Source organism: Gadus chalcogrammus, chromosome 2, assembly GCF_026213295.1.
Source record: "Gadus chalcogrammus isolate NIFS_2021 chromosome 2, NIFS_Gcha_1.0, whole genome shotgun sequence".
NCBI classification, from domain to species: Eukaryota; Metazoa; Chordata; class Actinopteri; order Gadiformes; family Gadidae; genus Gadus; species Gadus chalcogrammus.
The window spans coordinates 2,454,066-2,470,281 of NC_079413.1; the positions used below are offsets into that span (position 1 = coordinate 2,454,066).

General features: G+C 41.4%; 1 protein-coding gene across 1 annotated transcript; it reads right to left on the reverse strand.

Moving 5' to 3' along the window:
- Positions 1–12,226: 12,226 nt before the first annotated feature.
- On the reverse strand, positions 12,227–15,208 carry LOC130403874 (MAGUK p55 subfamily member 3-like). The gene is made up of 7 exons (XM_056608396.1): positions 15,169–15,208; positions 14,874–15,029; positions 14,228–14,308; positions 13,717–13,810; positions 13,452–13,560; positions 12,815–12,943; positions 12,227–12,406 (listed from the first exon to the last, which is right to left on the reverse strand). Exons 1-7 carry the CDS (start codon positions 15,206–15,208, stop codon positions 12,227–12,229), a joined length of 789 nt encoding a protein of 262 aa, XP_056464371.1.
- Positions 15,209–16,216: the final 1,008 nt, after the last annotated feature.

A 16,216-nucleotide genomic window follows, 5' to 3' on the forward strand; every position in this document is an offset into this window, starting at 1 on the left:
GTAGAGCAGTTGTCTTGTAAGCGACAGGTTGTGTGTTCAATCCCCAGGGGTAGCACAGTCGCTTTGAAAAAAACATAAGGGGTAACACTGTCGTTATTTCTGGCCGTTTTGAAAAAAAACATAAGGGGTGACACTGTCGTTTTTTTCTGGCCGTTTTGAAAAAAACATAAGGGGTAACACTGTCGTTTTTTTCTGGCCGTTTTGAAAAAAACATAAGGGGTAACACTGTCGTTTTTTTCTGGCCGATTTAAAAAAAACATAAGGGGTAACACTGTCGTTTTTTTCTGGCTGATTTCAAAAAAACATAAGGGGTAACACTGTCGTTTTTTTGGCCGTTTTGAAAAAAAAATAAGGGGTAACACTTTCGTTTTTTCTGGCTGATTTCAAAAAACATAAGGGGTAACACTGTCGTTTTTTTGGCCGTTTGAAAAAAACATAAGGGGTAACACTGTCGTTTTTTCTGGCCGATTTGAAAAAAACATAAGGGGTAACACTGTCGTTTTTTACTGGTCGTCATGAAAAAAAACATAAGGGGTAACACTGTTGCTTTTTACTGGTCGTCATGAAAAAAAACATAAGGGGTAACACTGTCGTTTTATTTGTTCGTCATAAAAAAAAAAACATAAGGGGTAACACTGTCGTTTTTATTGGTCGTCGTGAAAAAAAACATAAGGGGTACACTGTCGTTTTTAATTGGTGGTCATGAAAAAAAACATAAGGGGTAACACTGTGCTTTTTATTGGTCGTCAGGAAAAAAAACATAAGGGTAACACTGTCGTTTTTTAACACTGTCGTTTTTTTCTGGCCGTTTTGAAAAAACATAAGGGGTAACACTGTCGTTATTTTCTGGCCGTTTTGAAAAAAAAATAAGGGGTGACACTGTCGTTTTTTTCTGGCCGTTTTGAAAAAAACATAAGGGGTAACACTGTCGTTTTTTTCTGGCCGTTTTGAAAAAAACATAGGGGTAACACTGTCGTTTTTTTCTGGCCGATTTCAAAAAAACATAAGGGGTAACACTGTTGCTTTTATTGGTCGTCAGGAAAAAAAACATAAGGGGTAACACTGTCGTTTTTTTTCTGGCCGTTTTGAAAAAACATAAGGGGTAACACTGTCGTTTTTTTCTGGCCGATTTGAAAAAAACATAAGGGGTAACACTGTTGTTTTTTTACTGGTCGTCATGAATTAAAACATAAGGGTAACACTGTCGTTTTTATTTGGTCGTCATGAAAAAAAACATAAGGGGTAACACTGTTTTTTTATTGGTCGTCATGAAAAAAACATAAGGGGTAACACTGTTGCTTTTTATTGGTCGTCAGGAAAAAAAACATAAGGGGTAACACTGTCGTTTTTTCTGGCTGATTTAAAAAAACATAAGGGGTAACACTGTCGTTTTTTTCTGGCCGTTTGAAAAAAACATAAGGGGTAACACTGTCGTTATTTCTGGCCGTTTTGAAAAAAACATAAGGGGTAACACTGCCGTTTTGAAAAAAACATAAGGGTAACACTGTCGTTTTTTCTGGCCGATTTCAAAAAAACATAAGGGGTAACACTGTCGTTTTTTTCTGGCTGATTTCAAAAAAACATAAGGGGTAACACTGTCGTTTTTTGGCCGTTTTGAAAAAAACATAAGGGGTAACACTGTCGTTTTTTTCTGGCCGATTTGAAAAAACATAAGGGGTAACACTGTCGTTTTTTACTGTCGTCATGAAAAAAAACATAAGGGGTAACACTGTCGTTTTATTTGGTCGTCATGAAAAAAAACATAAGGGGTAACACTGTTGCTTTTTACTGGTCGTCATGAAAAAAACATAAGGGGTAACACTGTCGTTTTTATTTGTTCGTCATAAAAAAAAAAACATAAGGGGTAACACTGTCGTTTTATTGGTCGTCGTGAAAAAAAACATAAGGGGTACACTGTCGTTTTAATTGGTGGTCATGAAAAAAAACATAAGGGGTAACACTGTTGCTTTTTATTGGTCGTCAGGAAAAAAAACATAAGGGGTAACACTGTCGTTTTTTAACACTGTCGTTTTTTGGCCGTTTTGAAAAAAACATAAGGGTAACACTGTCGTTATTTTCTGGCCGTTTTGAAAAAAACATAAGGGGTGACACTGTCGTTTTTTCTGGCCGTTTTGAAAAAAACATAAGGGGTAACACTGTCGTTTTTTTCTGGCCGTTTGAAAAAAACATAAGGGGTAACACTGTCGTTTTTTTCTGGCCGATTTCAAAAAACATAAGGGGTAACACTGTTGCTTTTTATTGGTCGTCAGGAAAAAAAAAACATAAGGGGTAACACTGTCGTTTTTTTTCTGGCCGTTTTGAAAAAAACATAAGGGGTAACACTGTCGTTTTTTTTCTGGCCGATTTGAAAAAAACATAAGGGGTAACACTGTTGTTTTTTTACTGGTCGTCATGAAAAAAACATAAGGGGTAACACTGTCGTTTTTATTTGGTCGTCATGAAAAAAAACATAAGGGGTAACACTGTTGTTTTTATTGGTCGTCATGAAAAAAAACATAAGGGTAACACTGTTGCTTTTTATTGGTCGTCAGGAAAAAAACATAAGGGGTAACACTGTCGTTTTTTTCTGGCCGTTTTGAAAAAAACATAAGGGGTAACACTGTCGTTATTTTCTGGCCGTTTTGAAAAAAACATAAGGGGTAACACTGTCGATTTTATATGTCAATTTGAAACGAAAGGTGAGGGTTTGGCTTAGGCAGGAGGTAGAGCAGTTGTCTTGAAGCGACAGGTTGTGTTCAATCCCCAGGGGTAGCACAGTCGCTTTGAAAAAACATAAGGGGTAACACTGTCGTTATTTTCTGGCCGTTTTGAAAACAACATAAGGGGTGACACTGTCGTTTTTTCTGGCCGTTTTGAAAAAAACATAAGGGGTAACACTGTCGTTTTTTTCTGGCCGTTTTGAAAAAAAACATAAGGGGTAACACTGTTGTTTTTTTCTGGCCGATTTTAAAAAACATAAGGGGGTAACCACTGTCGTTTTTTTCTGGCTGATTTCAAAAAAAAACATAAGGGGTAACACTGTCGTTTTTTTGGCCGTTTGAAAAAAAACAAGGGGTAACACTGCCGTTTTTTTCTGGCCGATTTGAAAAAAAACATAAGGGGTAACACTGTCGTTTTTTACTGGTCGTCATGAAAAAAAAACATAAGGGGTAACACTGTCGTTTTTATTTGGTCGTCATGAAAAAAAACATAAGGGTAACACTGTTGCTTTTTACTGGTCGTCATGAAAAAAAACATAAGGGGTAACACTGTCGTTTTATTTGTTCGTCATGAAAAAAAACATAAGGGGTAACACTGTCGTTTTTATTGGTCGTCGTGAAAAAAAACATAAGGGGTAACACTGTCGTTTAGTTCTGGCCGTTTTGAAAAAAACATAAGGGGTAACACTGTTGCTTTTTATTGGTCGTCAGGAAAAAAAACATAAGGGGTAACACTGTCGTTTTTTAACACTGTCGTTTTTTTCTGGCCGTTTGAAAAAAACATAAGGGGTAACACTGTCGTTATTTTCTGGCCGATTTGAAAAAAACATAAGGGGTGACACTGTCGTTTTTTTCTGGCCGTTTTGAAAGAAACATAAGGGGTAACACTGTCATTTTTTTCTGGCCGTTTTGAAAAAAACATAAGGGGTAACACTGTCGTTTTTTTCTGGCCGATTTAAAAAAAACATAAGGGGAACACTGTCGTTTTTTTCTGGCTGATTTCAAAAAAATAAGGGGTAACACTGTCGTTTTTTTTGGCCGTTTTGAAAAAAACAAGGGGTAACACTGCCGTTTTTTTCTGGCCGATTTGAAAAAACATAAGGGGTAACACTGTTGCTTTTTATTGGTCGTCAGGAAAAAAACATAAGGGGTAACACTGTCGTTTTTTAACACTGTCGTTTTTTTCTGGCCGTTTGAAAAAAAATAAGGGGTAACACTGTCGTTATTTTCTGGCCGTTTTGAAAAAAATAAGGGGTGACACTGTCGTTTTTCTGGCCGTTTTGAAAAAAACATAAGGGGTAACACAGTCGTTTTTTTCTGGCCGTATTGAAAAAAACATAAGGGTAACACTGTCGTTTTTTCTGGCCGATTTCAAAAAAACATAAGGGGTAACACTGTTGCTTTTTATTGGTCGTCAGGAAAAAAACATAAGGGGTAACACTGTCGTTTTTTTCTGGCCGTTTTGAAAAAAAACATAAGGGGTACACTGTCGTTTTTTTCTGGCCGATTTGAAAAAACATAAGGGGTAACACTGTTGTTTTTACTGGTCGTCATGAAAAAAAAACATAAGGGGTAACACTGTCGTTTTATTTGGTCGTCATGAAAAAAACATAAGGGGTAACACTGTCGTTTTTATTGGTCGTCATGAAAAAAACATAAGGGGTAACACTGTCGTTTTTAATTGGTCGTCATGAAAAAAAACATAAGGGTAACACTGTTGCTTTTTATTGGTCGTCAGGAAAAAAAACAAGGGTAACACTGTCGTTTTTTAACACTGTCGTTATTTTCTGGCCGTTTTGAAAAAAACATAAGGGTAACACTGTCGTTTTTTTCTGGCCCATTTAAAAAAACATAAGGGGTAACACTGTCGTTTTTTCTGGCTGATTTAAAAAAAACATAAGGGTAACACTGTCGTTTTTTTCTGGCCGTTTTGAAAAAAACATAAGGGGTAACACTGTCGTTTTTTCTGGCCGTTTTGAAAAAAACAGCCAGAAATGGGTAACACTGTCGTTTTTTTTCTGGTCGTTTTGAAAAAAACATAAGGGGTAACACTGTCAATTTTATATTACAATTTGAAAAAGAAAGGTGAGGTTGGCTTAGGTCAGAGAGTAGAGCATTGTCTTGTAAGCAACAGGTTGAGTGTTCAATCCCAGGGTATACAGTCTTTTTGAAAAAAACATAAGGGGTAACCTGTCGTTTTTTTCTGGGCCGTTTTGAAAAACATAAGGGTAACACTGTCGTTATTTTCTGGCCGTTTTGAAAAAACATAAGGGTAACACTGTCGATTTTATATGTCAATTTGAAACGAAGGTGAGGTTTGGCTTAGGTCAGGAGGTAGAGCAGTTGTCTTAAGCGACAGGTTGTGTGTTCAATCCCCAGGGGTAGCACAGTCGCTTTGAAAAAAACATAGGGGTAACACTGTCGTTTTTTTCTGGCCGTTTTGAAAAAAACATAAGGGGTAACACTGTCGTTTTTTTCTGGCCGTTTTGAAAAAACAGCCAGAAATGGGTAACACTGTCGTTTTTTTTTCTGGCCGTTTTGAAAAAACATAAGGGGTAACACTGTCAATTTTATATTTCATTTGAAATGAAATGAGGTTGGCTTAGGTCAGGAGGTAGAGCAGTTGTCTTGTAAGCGACAGGTTGTGTGTTCAATCCCAGGGGTAGCACAGTTCGTTTTGAAAAAACATAAGGGTAACACTGTCGTTTTTTTCTGGCCGTTTTGAAAAAACAAAGGGTAACACTGTCGTTTTTATTTGGTCGTCATGAAAAAACATAAGGGTAACACTGTTGCTTTTACTGGTCGTCATGAAAAAAAACATAAGGGTAACACTGTCGTTTTTATTTGTTCGTCATAAAAAAAAACATAAGGGGTAACACTCGTTTTTATTGGTCGCGTGAAAAAACATAGGGGTAACACTGTCGTTTTAATTGGTGGTCATGAAAAAAAACAAGGGGTAAACTGTTGCTTTTTATTGGTCGTCAGGAAAAAAACATAAGGGGTAACACTGTCGTTTTTTAACACTGTCGTTTTTTTCTGGCCGTTTTGAAAAAAACATAAGGGGTAACACTGTCGTTATTTTCTTGGCCGTTTTGAAAAAAACATAAGGGTGACACTGTCGTTTTTTTCTGGCCGTTTTGAAAAAAACATAAGGGTAACACTGTCGTTTTTTTCTGGCGTTTTGAAAAAACATAAGGGGTACACTGTCGTTTTTTTCTGGCCGATTTCAAAAAACATAAGGGGTAACACTGTTGCTTTTTATTGGTCGTCAGGAAAAAAAAACATAAGGGGTAACACTGTCGTTTTTTCTGGCCGTTTTGAAAAAACAAAGGGTAACACTGTCGTTTTTTTCTGGCCGATTTGAAAAAAACATAAGGGGTACACTGTTGTTTTTATTGGTCGTCATGAAAAAAAACATAAGGGGTAACACTGTTGCTTTTTATTGGTCGTCAGGAAAAAAAAGGGTTAACACTGTCGTTTTTTTCTGGCTGATTTCAAAAACATAAGGGGTAACACGTCGTTTTTTTCTGGCCGTTTGAAAAAAACATAAGGGTAACACTGTCGTTATTTTCTGGCCGTTTGAAAAAACATAAGGGGTAACACTGTCGATTTATGTGTCAATTGAAACGAAAGGTGAGGGTTTGGCTTAGGTCAGGAGGTAGAGCATTGTCTTGTAAGCGACAGGTTGTGTGTTCAATCCCCAGGGGTAGCACAGTCGCTTTGAAAAACATAAGGGTAACACTGTCGTTATTTTTCTGGCCGTTTGAAAACAACATAAGGGGTGACACTCGTTTTTTTCTGGCCGTTTTGAAAAAAACATAAGGTAACACTGTCGTTTTTTTCTGGCCGTTTTGAAAAAAACATAAGGGGTAACACTGTCGTTTTTTTTCTGGCCGATTTGAAAAAACACAAGGGGTAACACTGTCGTTTTTTTCTGGCTGATTTCAAAAAAACATAAGGGGTAACACTGTCGTTTTTTTTGGCCGTTTTGAAAAAAACAAGGGGTACACTGCCGTTTTTTTTCTGGCCGATTTGAAAAAAACATAAGGGGTAACACTGTCGTTTTTTACGGTCGTCATGAAAAAAACATAAGGGTAACACTGTCGTTTTTATTTGGTCGTCATGAAAAAAACATAAGGGTAACACTGTTGCTTTTTACTGGTCGTCATGAAAAAAACATAAGGGGTAACACTGTCGTTTTTATTTGTTCGTCATGAAAAAAAACATAAGGGGTAACACTGTCGTTTTTATTGGTCGTCGTGAAAAAAACATAAGGGGTACACTGTCGTTTTTAATTGGTGGTCATGAAAAAAACATAGGGGGTAACACTGTTGCTTTTTATTGGTCGTCAGGAAAAAATAAGGGGTAACACTGTCGTTTTTTAACACTGTCGTTTTTTTCTGGCCGTTTTGAAAAAAACATAAGGGGTAACACTGTCGTTATTTTCTGGCCGTTTTGAAAAAACATAAGGGTGACACTGTCGTTTTTTTCTGGCCGTTTTGAAAGAAACCTAAGGGTAACACTGTCGTTTTTTTCTGGCCGTTTTGAAAAAACATAAGGGGTAACACTGTCGTTTTTTTCTGGCCGATTTAAAAAAAACATAAGGGTAACACTGTCGTTTTTTTTGGCCGTTTTGAAAAAACAAGAGGTAACACTGCCGTTTTTTTCTGGCCGATTTGAAAAAAACATAGGGGTAACACTGTTGCTTTTTTGGTCGTCAGGAAAAAAACATAAGGGTACACTGTCGTTTTTAACACTGTCGTTTTTTTCTGGCCGTTTTGAAAAAACATAAGGGGTAACACTGTCGTTATTTTCTGGCCGTTTTGAAAAAACATAAGGGGTACACAGTCGTTTTTTTCTGGCCGTTTTGAAAAAAATAAGGGGTAACACTGTCGTTTTTTTCTGGCCGATTTCAAAAAACATAAGGGGTAACACTGTTGCTTTTTATTGGTCGTCAGGAAAAAAACATAAGGGTAACACTGTCGTTTTTTTTCTGGCCGTTTTGAAAAAAACATAAGGGGTAACACTGTCGTTTTTTTCTGGCCGATTTGAAAAAAACATAAGGGGTAAACCTGTTGTTTTTTACTGGTCGTCATGAAAAAAAACATAAGGGGTTACACTGTCGTTTTTATTTGGTCGTCATGAAAAAAAACATAAGGGTAACACTGTCGTTTTTATTGTCGTCATGAAAAAAAACATAAGGGGTAACACTGTCGTTTTTAATTGGTCGTCATGAAAAAAACATAAGGGGTAACACTGTTGCTTTTTATTGGTCGTCAGGAAAAAAACATAAGGGTAACACTGTCGTTTTTTAACACTGTCGTTATTTTCTGGCCGTTTTGAAAAAACATAAGGGGTAACACTGTCGTTTTTTTCTGGCCCATTTAAAAAAAACATAAGGGGTACACTGTCGTTTTTTTTCTGGCTGATTTCAAAAAAACATAAGGGTAACACTGTCGTTTTTTTCTGGCCGTTTTGAAAAAAACATAAGGGGTAACCTGTCGTTTTTTTCTGGCCGTTTTGAAAAAACAGCAGAAATGGGTAACACTGTCGTTTTTTTTCTGGCCGTTTTGAAAAAAACATAAGGGTAACACTGTCATTTATATTTCAATTTGAAAATGAAAGGGAGGGTTGGCTTCGGTCAGGAGGTAGAGCATTGTCTTGTAAGCGACAGGTTGAGTGTTCAATCCCCAGGGTAGTACAGTCTTTTTGAAAAAAACATAAGGGGTAACACTGTCGTTTTTTCTGGCCGTTTTGAAAAAACATAAGGGTAACACTGTCGTTATTTTCTGGCCGTTTTGAAAAAAACATAAGGTAACACTGTCGATTTTAATGTCAATTTGAAACGAAAGGTGAGGGTTTGGCTTAGGTCAGGAGGTAGAGCAGTTTGTCTTGTAAGCGACAGGTTGTGTGTTCAATCCCCAGGGGTAGCACAGTCGCTTTGAAAAAAACATAAGGTAACACTGTCGTTTTTTTCTGGCCGTTTTGAAAAAACAGCCAGAAATGGGTAACACTGTCGTTTTTTTTCTGGCCGTTTTGAAAAAAACATAAGGGGTAACACTGTCAATTTTATATTTCAATTTGAAAAGAAAGTGAGGGTTGCTTAGGTCAGGAGGTAGAGCAGTTGTCTTGTAAGCGACAGGTTGTGTGTTCAATCCCCAGGGGTAGCACAGTCGTTTTGAAAAAACATAAGGGGTAACACTGTCGTTTTTTTCTGGCCGTTTTGAAAAAAACATAAGGGTAACACTGTCGATTTTATATGTCAATTTGAAATGAAAGGTGAGGGTTTGGCTTAGGTCAGATAAGCAGTTGTCTCGTAGCGACAGTTTGTTTCTCCCCAGGGCCGTCGTTTTGAAAAAAACATAAGGGGTAACACTGTCGTTTTTTCTGGCCGTTTTGAAAAAAAACATAAGGGGTAACACTGTCGTTTTTTTCTGGCCGTTTTGAAAAAACATAAGGGGTACACTGTCGTTTTTTTTGGCCGTTTCAAAAAACAGCCAGAAATGGGTAACACTGTCGTTTTTTTTCTGGCCGTTTTGAAAAAAACATAAGGGTACACTGTCGTTTTTCTGGCCGTTTAGAAAAAACATAAGGGAACACTGTTGCTTTTTTTGGCCGTCAGGAAAAAAAACATAGGGGTAACACTGTCGTTTTTAACACTGTCCGTTTTTTCTGGCCGTTTTGAAAAAAACAACAGGGGTAGCACTGTCGTTTTTTTGCCGTTAAAAAAAAACATATGGGGTAACACTGTCTTGTTTTCCCTGGCCGTTGTTGAAAAAAACATGCGGGGTAACACTGTCGTTGTTTTTTCCTGGCCCTTTTGAAAAAAAAAATAAGGGGTACACTGTCGTTTTTTCGTGGCTGTCGTTTTTATTGTCGTTCCCCCCCCCCCCATGAAAAAAAACATACGGGGTAACACTGTTGCGTGTTTATTGGTCGTCAGGGAAAAAAAACATAAGGGTAACACTGTCGTTTTTTATTGGTCGTCATGAAAAAGATATAAGGGGTAACACTGTTGTCCTTTTTCAAATAAAATAATAGGGGGTAACACGGTTGTTTTTTCATCAGTCATCATGGGATCATTTCGTGATCCCAATTCCGCGACGGCCCGACAAAAAGCTACTTTTTTGGCCTCCTCCTCAGCCCACAATTGTCTCCACTTCAAACCTACCGTGAAACTTCGCGTTTTTGCTTTCTCAGTCCTCCTGCCATTCTTTCCGACAGGACACAATACTTCCATCTGAGTCTGTTTTATATGCAGATCGCATGATGAGGTCGTTTGCATTGACCATTTATGGTTAAAAAGGGGCGTTTACAGGGCGGAACGAGAAGCTGATTCAGCAGCGCACACTTTTAGGCACTCTGTGATTTATAAAGCAAAGATTGCTTAGAGGTGTGCGTACGCAGGGTTTTATAAGTCTGAATATTTTTTAGAGTGTTTGGAGTGAGGAGATCAGACATTTCCGGCATGAAAGCAGAGTTGGGGTTTTGGGGGCCGGTAGATGAGGACCACAATCGTGATGAGGGGGTTTACATTTGAATGCAAGACACTTGCATTCATGTGTCTTGCATTGGAAGTTGTGGGGGACCACTCCAGGTCCTCTCTGTGGATGACAGCTAGGCCACCACCGCGGCCAGTGCTGCGGGCTGCCTCCAAGTTACTGTACCCGGGTGGGCAGGCTTCATTAAGGGCAGAGTAAACCTCTGGCTGGTGCCAGGATTCTGTCAGACACATGAAAGACCTAGGAAAGAAAGACCACGCATCCACATGATAAAAAGTCGCAGACGCGTCCATTTTGGTCGTAGGGTTTGTATTATTGTAATTAACTATTAAGAAAGGACCACGTTTAATTTAGTAGTTTCATTAGGACAAGGAGGGAAAAACTCGCTGTGTGGTGGAATTCTGATGACCACAGCAGTTGGTGGACTAGATTCATTCCCCTAAGAGACTTGAAGACGAGAGTTTTTTATTGAGGTCATTATTATGGCACTTTTTACAGTACACACAAAGTGAACTTCCTAGCTTTATTAGTTCACACAACGACCGTAAACAAGAAGGGGACTTGGCATCTCGTAAGAGGCGATGGGAGAGGTTGCTCGAACCTGGTTTGGTTGTGCACTTAGACACAAAAACACAACGCATGCACGCACGGGCACACAGACACACACATACAGACACGCACACGCAAACAAAGACCCAGTAAAAACATACCATGAAATGTTACTTTAAATCGTGGTCATTGGAATAGGTCTATTTCTTTTTCAAAACGATCCATTGCCATTAAAACAGATGCATACAGCAGTAGTGCAGGCGCTGTTCTAAAGCATTGAACTACTAAACAGTACAAAAAAAGTAAAAACTACTGGACGGAGAACTTCTGAAAATACATGTGTGTGCAAATGGTTGTACGAACCACATTCATCCTCACGTCAATACATTTAACATTCAACGTGTGTGTGTGTGGTGTGTGTGTGTGTGTGTGTGTGTGTGTGTGTGTGTGTGTGTGTGTGTGTGTGTGTGGTGTGAAGGACATCCATCCATACCTACGCTATTTGTGATGTAAACCTGGTAGGTTCCACACACACACACACCAGTGGGTTCAGCAGGGAGTCAAGGGTACACAGGTTGCATTTCTGTGCTACGAAATCATTCGTGGGCACACATAAACATGTACAATATTTACAAAATGATATAGTTTTGTATAGTCGTGCATATCCCTTAAAATCAAACAGTGGTTTCCTAAACTATTTTCTTTTGGTTCTTTGTTTTTTTGTTTCATCATAGAAAATACAGCAATCCAACATTCCATGTGTGTATAATTTTAAAAGTCACAAAGAATTGTGTTGAATAATTATTATCCGAGTGTGTGCATGTGGAGGTTTATGGAAGACAGCGCAATATTGAATGGCATACGATTTGAGTTCAGAGTGAGTTCTGTGGTTCTGGCTCTGGTTGTGTTAAACTGTGGACACCGAGCAGGGGAACGGGAAGCACTGGACGTGGGGATAGTGGTGGACTTCAACCGTCCTGCAACCCTCCTGCGATAAGTCCAAAGAGCGGCCAGAAGAATGAAGAAGTCTCTTTTGGGGGCACTTCACTGCAGCGCAGCTCAGTGCAGCTCACAGCGCAACGAGAGGAAAGAAAGAATCGGAATAATCACCGTGGCATTGTCTCTGAAAGAAAAAAATACATCAACCGACTTCTGACTCCTGAATCAGGAGAAGAGCGAGAGACTTGTTCTGTTCTGTTGTGCGGGCTACTTCACAGCCTGTGTACGGTCAGACAGCCGTGCGTCTGTCAGGGTTCTCTGTCCGTCTGTCTCTGTCTCGAGTTCTCCCTTCAGGACGCACTCCAGGACTCCAGCTCCGACTGACTCCTCAGACCGGAGACGGTCGGAGGAGGGTGGAGGGGGTGTGGGGGGGGGGTGGGGTTGGCTTCGCCGGGAGCAGGGTTGGTGGTTAGAGGAGATGGAGGAGGGGGAAGGGGCCCAGGAAACAGGGACTCCTCAGGTCCTCACCCAGCCCAGCGGCACCCAAAACGTCTCCCTCTCCAGCCGCTCCAGGATCCCTCGGAGTTCTGAGCAGGCACTGGCCGAGTCCTCCTTGATTAGGACCCGGTCCACCAGGTGCCCGTACTGCTGGTCGATCTGGATGGCCGACTGCCGCATCTCCTGCAGGTCCTCGTCCTGATGTGGGGGGAGAAAGGCGGTTGGAAGGGAACCCGGACACCCGAGACGTAGGGACTAGCAGGTGTCGGCGACTTTGCAAAGCAGTGGGCGGTTGAATGCAGGGTTGTAAATCGTTAGCCTTACTGCCTGAGTCACATTTTGACCAGGTTCTGATATCTCTACTCTCCTAACGCTGCTGATTCACTGTGCTTGATTGGCTGTATCCTAAGCCAATCAGAGTACTTTTTACATTTCATAATCACTATCTCCATAAATCTATTTGACTCAGGCATTGACGCTAAATACAAGATGAACCTTAAAATATGACTTAGGCAATTATGATATGAGGCTAGCGATATCAAATAGCAACAGTTGAACTTGACACCAGAGCGATTGGTGTGATTATTCTTTCTATGTCATACTCACTGTATTACGGGCGTGATCGCCCCCTGCTGGTGAGGTGGCGGCGCCGCGGCGCCTTCTGCTCTCAGGAACGCGCGGCTTGACAAAGATGATGTAGGGTTTGAACTCGGCTGTGCGCAGCCTCCTCAGCGCCTGAGGAGAAGGGTACAGATTGGAGGATTAGAACATCCGGAAACCATGTTGCCTGTTCACAGAAGCTATTACGGTTCTTCAAAATTGTGGTGGCTGTATAACTGTAACTTTTTTGAAGATTAAAAACGATCCTCCCAAGTCTCCATCACCGTCGGATTTGTCGCTCTTTAGTCATAAAGACATTATAAGGCTATCCCCTTAGTTTTTAGATCTTTCCTAACAGAAGGTCAGTGTTGTAGGGCTAATGATAGAAATCAGTGTCGAGTGATCATCAGGGAACCCTGCAATGTTCCACTCATAATAGCATGGCTGTACAATTTTGACAACCAAAATGGTCAACTATTTACGTTGAGTTACATTGTGATTCAACCGAAAAATATTAAACATTTCCTCAACATCTGCCTCGCTGGAGGCAGATGGGTCAGCATAGTCGTCATTATTACAGCTATGAGTTTTTCTACGCTATAACTAATGTAGAAAAAACCGCAGTATTCTGCCTATAACCTACCTCTGGTTGAACGTCCACCAAGCACATCTTGTTCTTGGCCTGCACTGAGCGGATTGCCTCTATACTGGTGCCATACTGGTTCTCTTTGTATTCCCCGTGCTCGATAAATCTGGGGGAAATTAGAAAGAGCCATCCCGATTAGACTCTCCCCACCATGCGACAACAAAAAAAAAATTCAGCCGTCACAAGACAACTGGCAGACCAATGCAATCACTGGCAGACCATTACAACAACTGTCAGACCATTCAAATCCGTGCAAACCCACTTGTTGTTCAACACGTCGGCATCAAACTGCTGCTTGGCCACAAAGTGGTATTCAACCCCTTCTTTCTCCTGTGGTTTCTTGGGTCTGGTCGTGTCTGTGGGAACACACAGTAGTGTTATGATGTGTGTGTGCGAGAACGTGTAACACTAGCATACACGTGTATCAATGCAGTGTTTCCTCTAACACTAGCGCACACTAGTACCGTACTGTATCAAAGAGGACCACACACACACACACACACACACACACACACACACACACACACACACACACACACACACACACACACACACACACACAATACTGAAAATGAAAACAAAGAAGTTGGCTCCTACACCATGTAACAACATGCAACAGAATGGCCTTGCTAAATAATAATGTTACAGAACTGCTTCTAGCAGTGTGGTCAGGTTGAGGGGTAACACACCAAGTGCATGCTGTTACAGGTGGGGGTGTGTTACGTCTATGTGTTACAGACATGGTTGTGTTGACTGATGTGTTGGAGACTCACGTGGGACGGCCACGGCGTAGCGATGCGGGTTCTCTGCGATCACCTTCTGCTTCAGCTCGTTGATTCGTGCTCCCAGGGAACCTTTGGCAAACACATTAGGAGACGTGGACGAAAAAAATTACTGTCAAGAAATAAATGACGGTAAATGGTAACACACTTCAATAAGGGTGCACTAATGAGGATTACTATATAGAATTGGCATAGTTCAGGGTTATCGCTAACTCTATTAAAGAATGGATACATTAATACATAGTTAACCCCATTACCCTAGTTAACAGACATCATTAGTTAACATGAAAATCTTTCGTAAATGATTACTAGCCAATAAGCAAAATTGTAAGTACCCAAAAGTATGGAATTGTAAGTAATTGTAAATTACAATTTACACAGGTAAATTGTAATTTACAATTTTTTTTGTAAATTGATGGTTAATTAATGTACCCTTATTGTAAAATGTAACCGGCATTATTAATCTGGGGAAAAAGCAATTATATTAAGAAATCCTCCATATAAAGACATAATTGATGGCAGTGCATGCTACCTACCACTAGAGGTCAGTATGATTTCAGGCATCACAAACACCACTGCGGTAATACTTGCATGTATAACATGCTCTCACAAGAGACACATCCACTGGTCTTCCTACCTATGAGCACCACCAGGCGGGGCCTCTCATGGCCTCGCTGCTGGTAGCGTGAGACCTCTTCGTAGGTCAGGTAGTCCGAGTCTCCCGCCTCAGACCCCTCGCCAGACGAGCCCTGTCGGTCCTTCCGACTCAGACGGAAGCTCCTCCTGAGGCCAGCTGGGCGGGGGAGAGAGCAGGAGCAGAGGTCAGGGTCTCCGCCAGACACGGACCGCAGCTGCTATAGTTGCTTTACTCATGCCCAGATAGAAGTGTTGGTCCTTGGCTGTTAGGCAGCCAAGCTTGGCAGTACAGTTACAGATCTGGTTTTGTTTGTCGTTGGCATGCAAACCACACATGGCGCCGTCACCCGGCAATCGCATGAGTGTTTGCTCCGTGGGTGGTGAGCGATGGGTTCTAAATGTACGTTGCGCCTGTGAGGACAGAGTAGGACGTACGTGCATTGTTTTACGACAATATGTTCATCGCCTGATTTATCGGCGGGATTAATTTTGAAAAGTCCCATGTGTCAGTTCAGCTCTGACCACATGAAGCACACAACCAGCTTTGGTGCTGACGAGGAAGTGGGTATAGTTTGTTTCTGTGAGTGCGCACTTTGTTCATCTTCTAAAGAACAATAAAGGTTCCTGAACCGGCGGCTCCACGGCTCCATGGCCATGGAGACGCCCGTCACGTGAGAGATCCGGTTTAAACACGAGCATGCTGCACAGAGTGAGAGGCCGCAGGACCGCACCAGGACAAACGACACAGCCTGGTCTCCGGGGAAACCAGCCTCCCATCAGATGAAGCTGTCATCCTATTGGATTAAGCCGTTATCCTATTGGATGAAGCTGTCATCCCATTGGATGAAACCGCCATCCCCATTGGATGAAACCGCCATCCCCATTGGATGAAATACACCGGAGCGTATTCGTTTCCCGGGAGCAGCCCTGTCCGTCTGTCCCACCTGTCGGCGGTATGTCTGAGGGGAAGAAGCCGGGAACTGTACCTGAGTAAAATTCCCAGGAAAACACCTGGCCACAGGAGGGCGCCACTGGTTTACACTTAGGAGAGACTATAACCGACGTTAGAGCATCACAACCCAGACAGCCACGCCTCCACACAAAGAGAGAGGGGAGGGAGGGAGGGAGGGAGGGAGGGAGGGAGGGAGGGAGGGAGACAAGCTTCAAACGTGCCTGGTCGAGTGTGCATTGCGTCCGAACCAAAGCGAGAACCCCGGTGGGTGTTGGGGTGGGGTGATGGGTGTAGGGGGGGTTGGGACAGGGGGGTTGGGGGACACTGGCCACAGCAGCGTGCGCGGCAGCAGCAGACAGACACGGCAGAGGGAGTAGAAGAATCCAAACACG

Coding starts and splice junctions, on each gene's coding strand:
- LOC130403874 (XM_056608396.1), bottom strand. CDS start 15,208: ATGTGTGGTTTGCATGCCAACGACAAACAAAACCAGATCT. Junction 14,309..14,873: donor CCGCCTGGTGGTGCTCATAG/GTAGGAAGACCA, acceptor TGTTTGCCAAAG/GTTCCCTGGGAGCACGAATC. Junction 13,811..14,227: donor CTACGCCGTGGCCGTCCCAC/GTGAGTCTCCAA, acceptor GTGTTCCCACAG/ACACGACCAGACCCAAGAAA.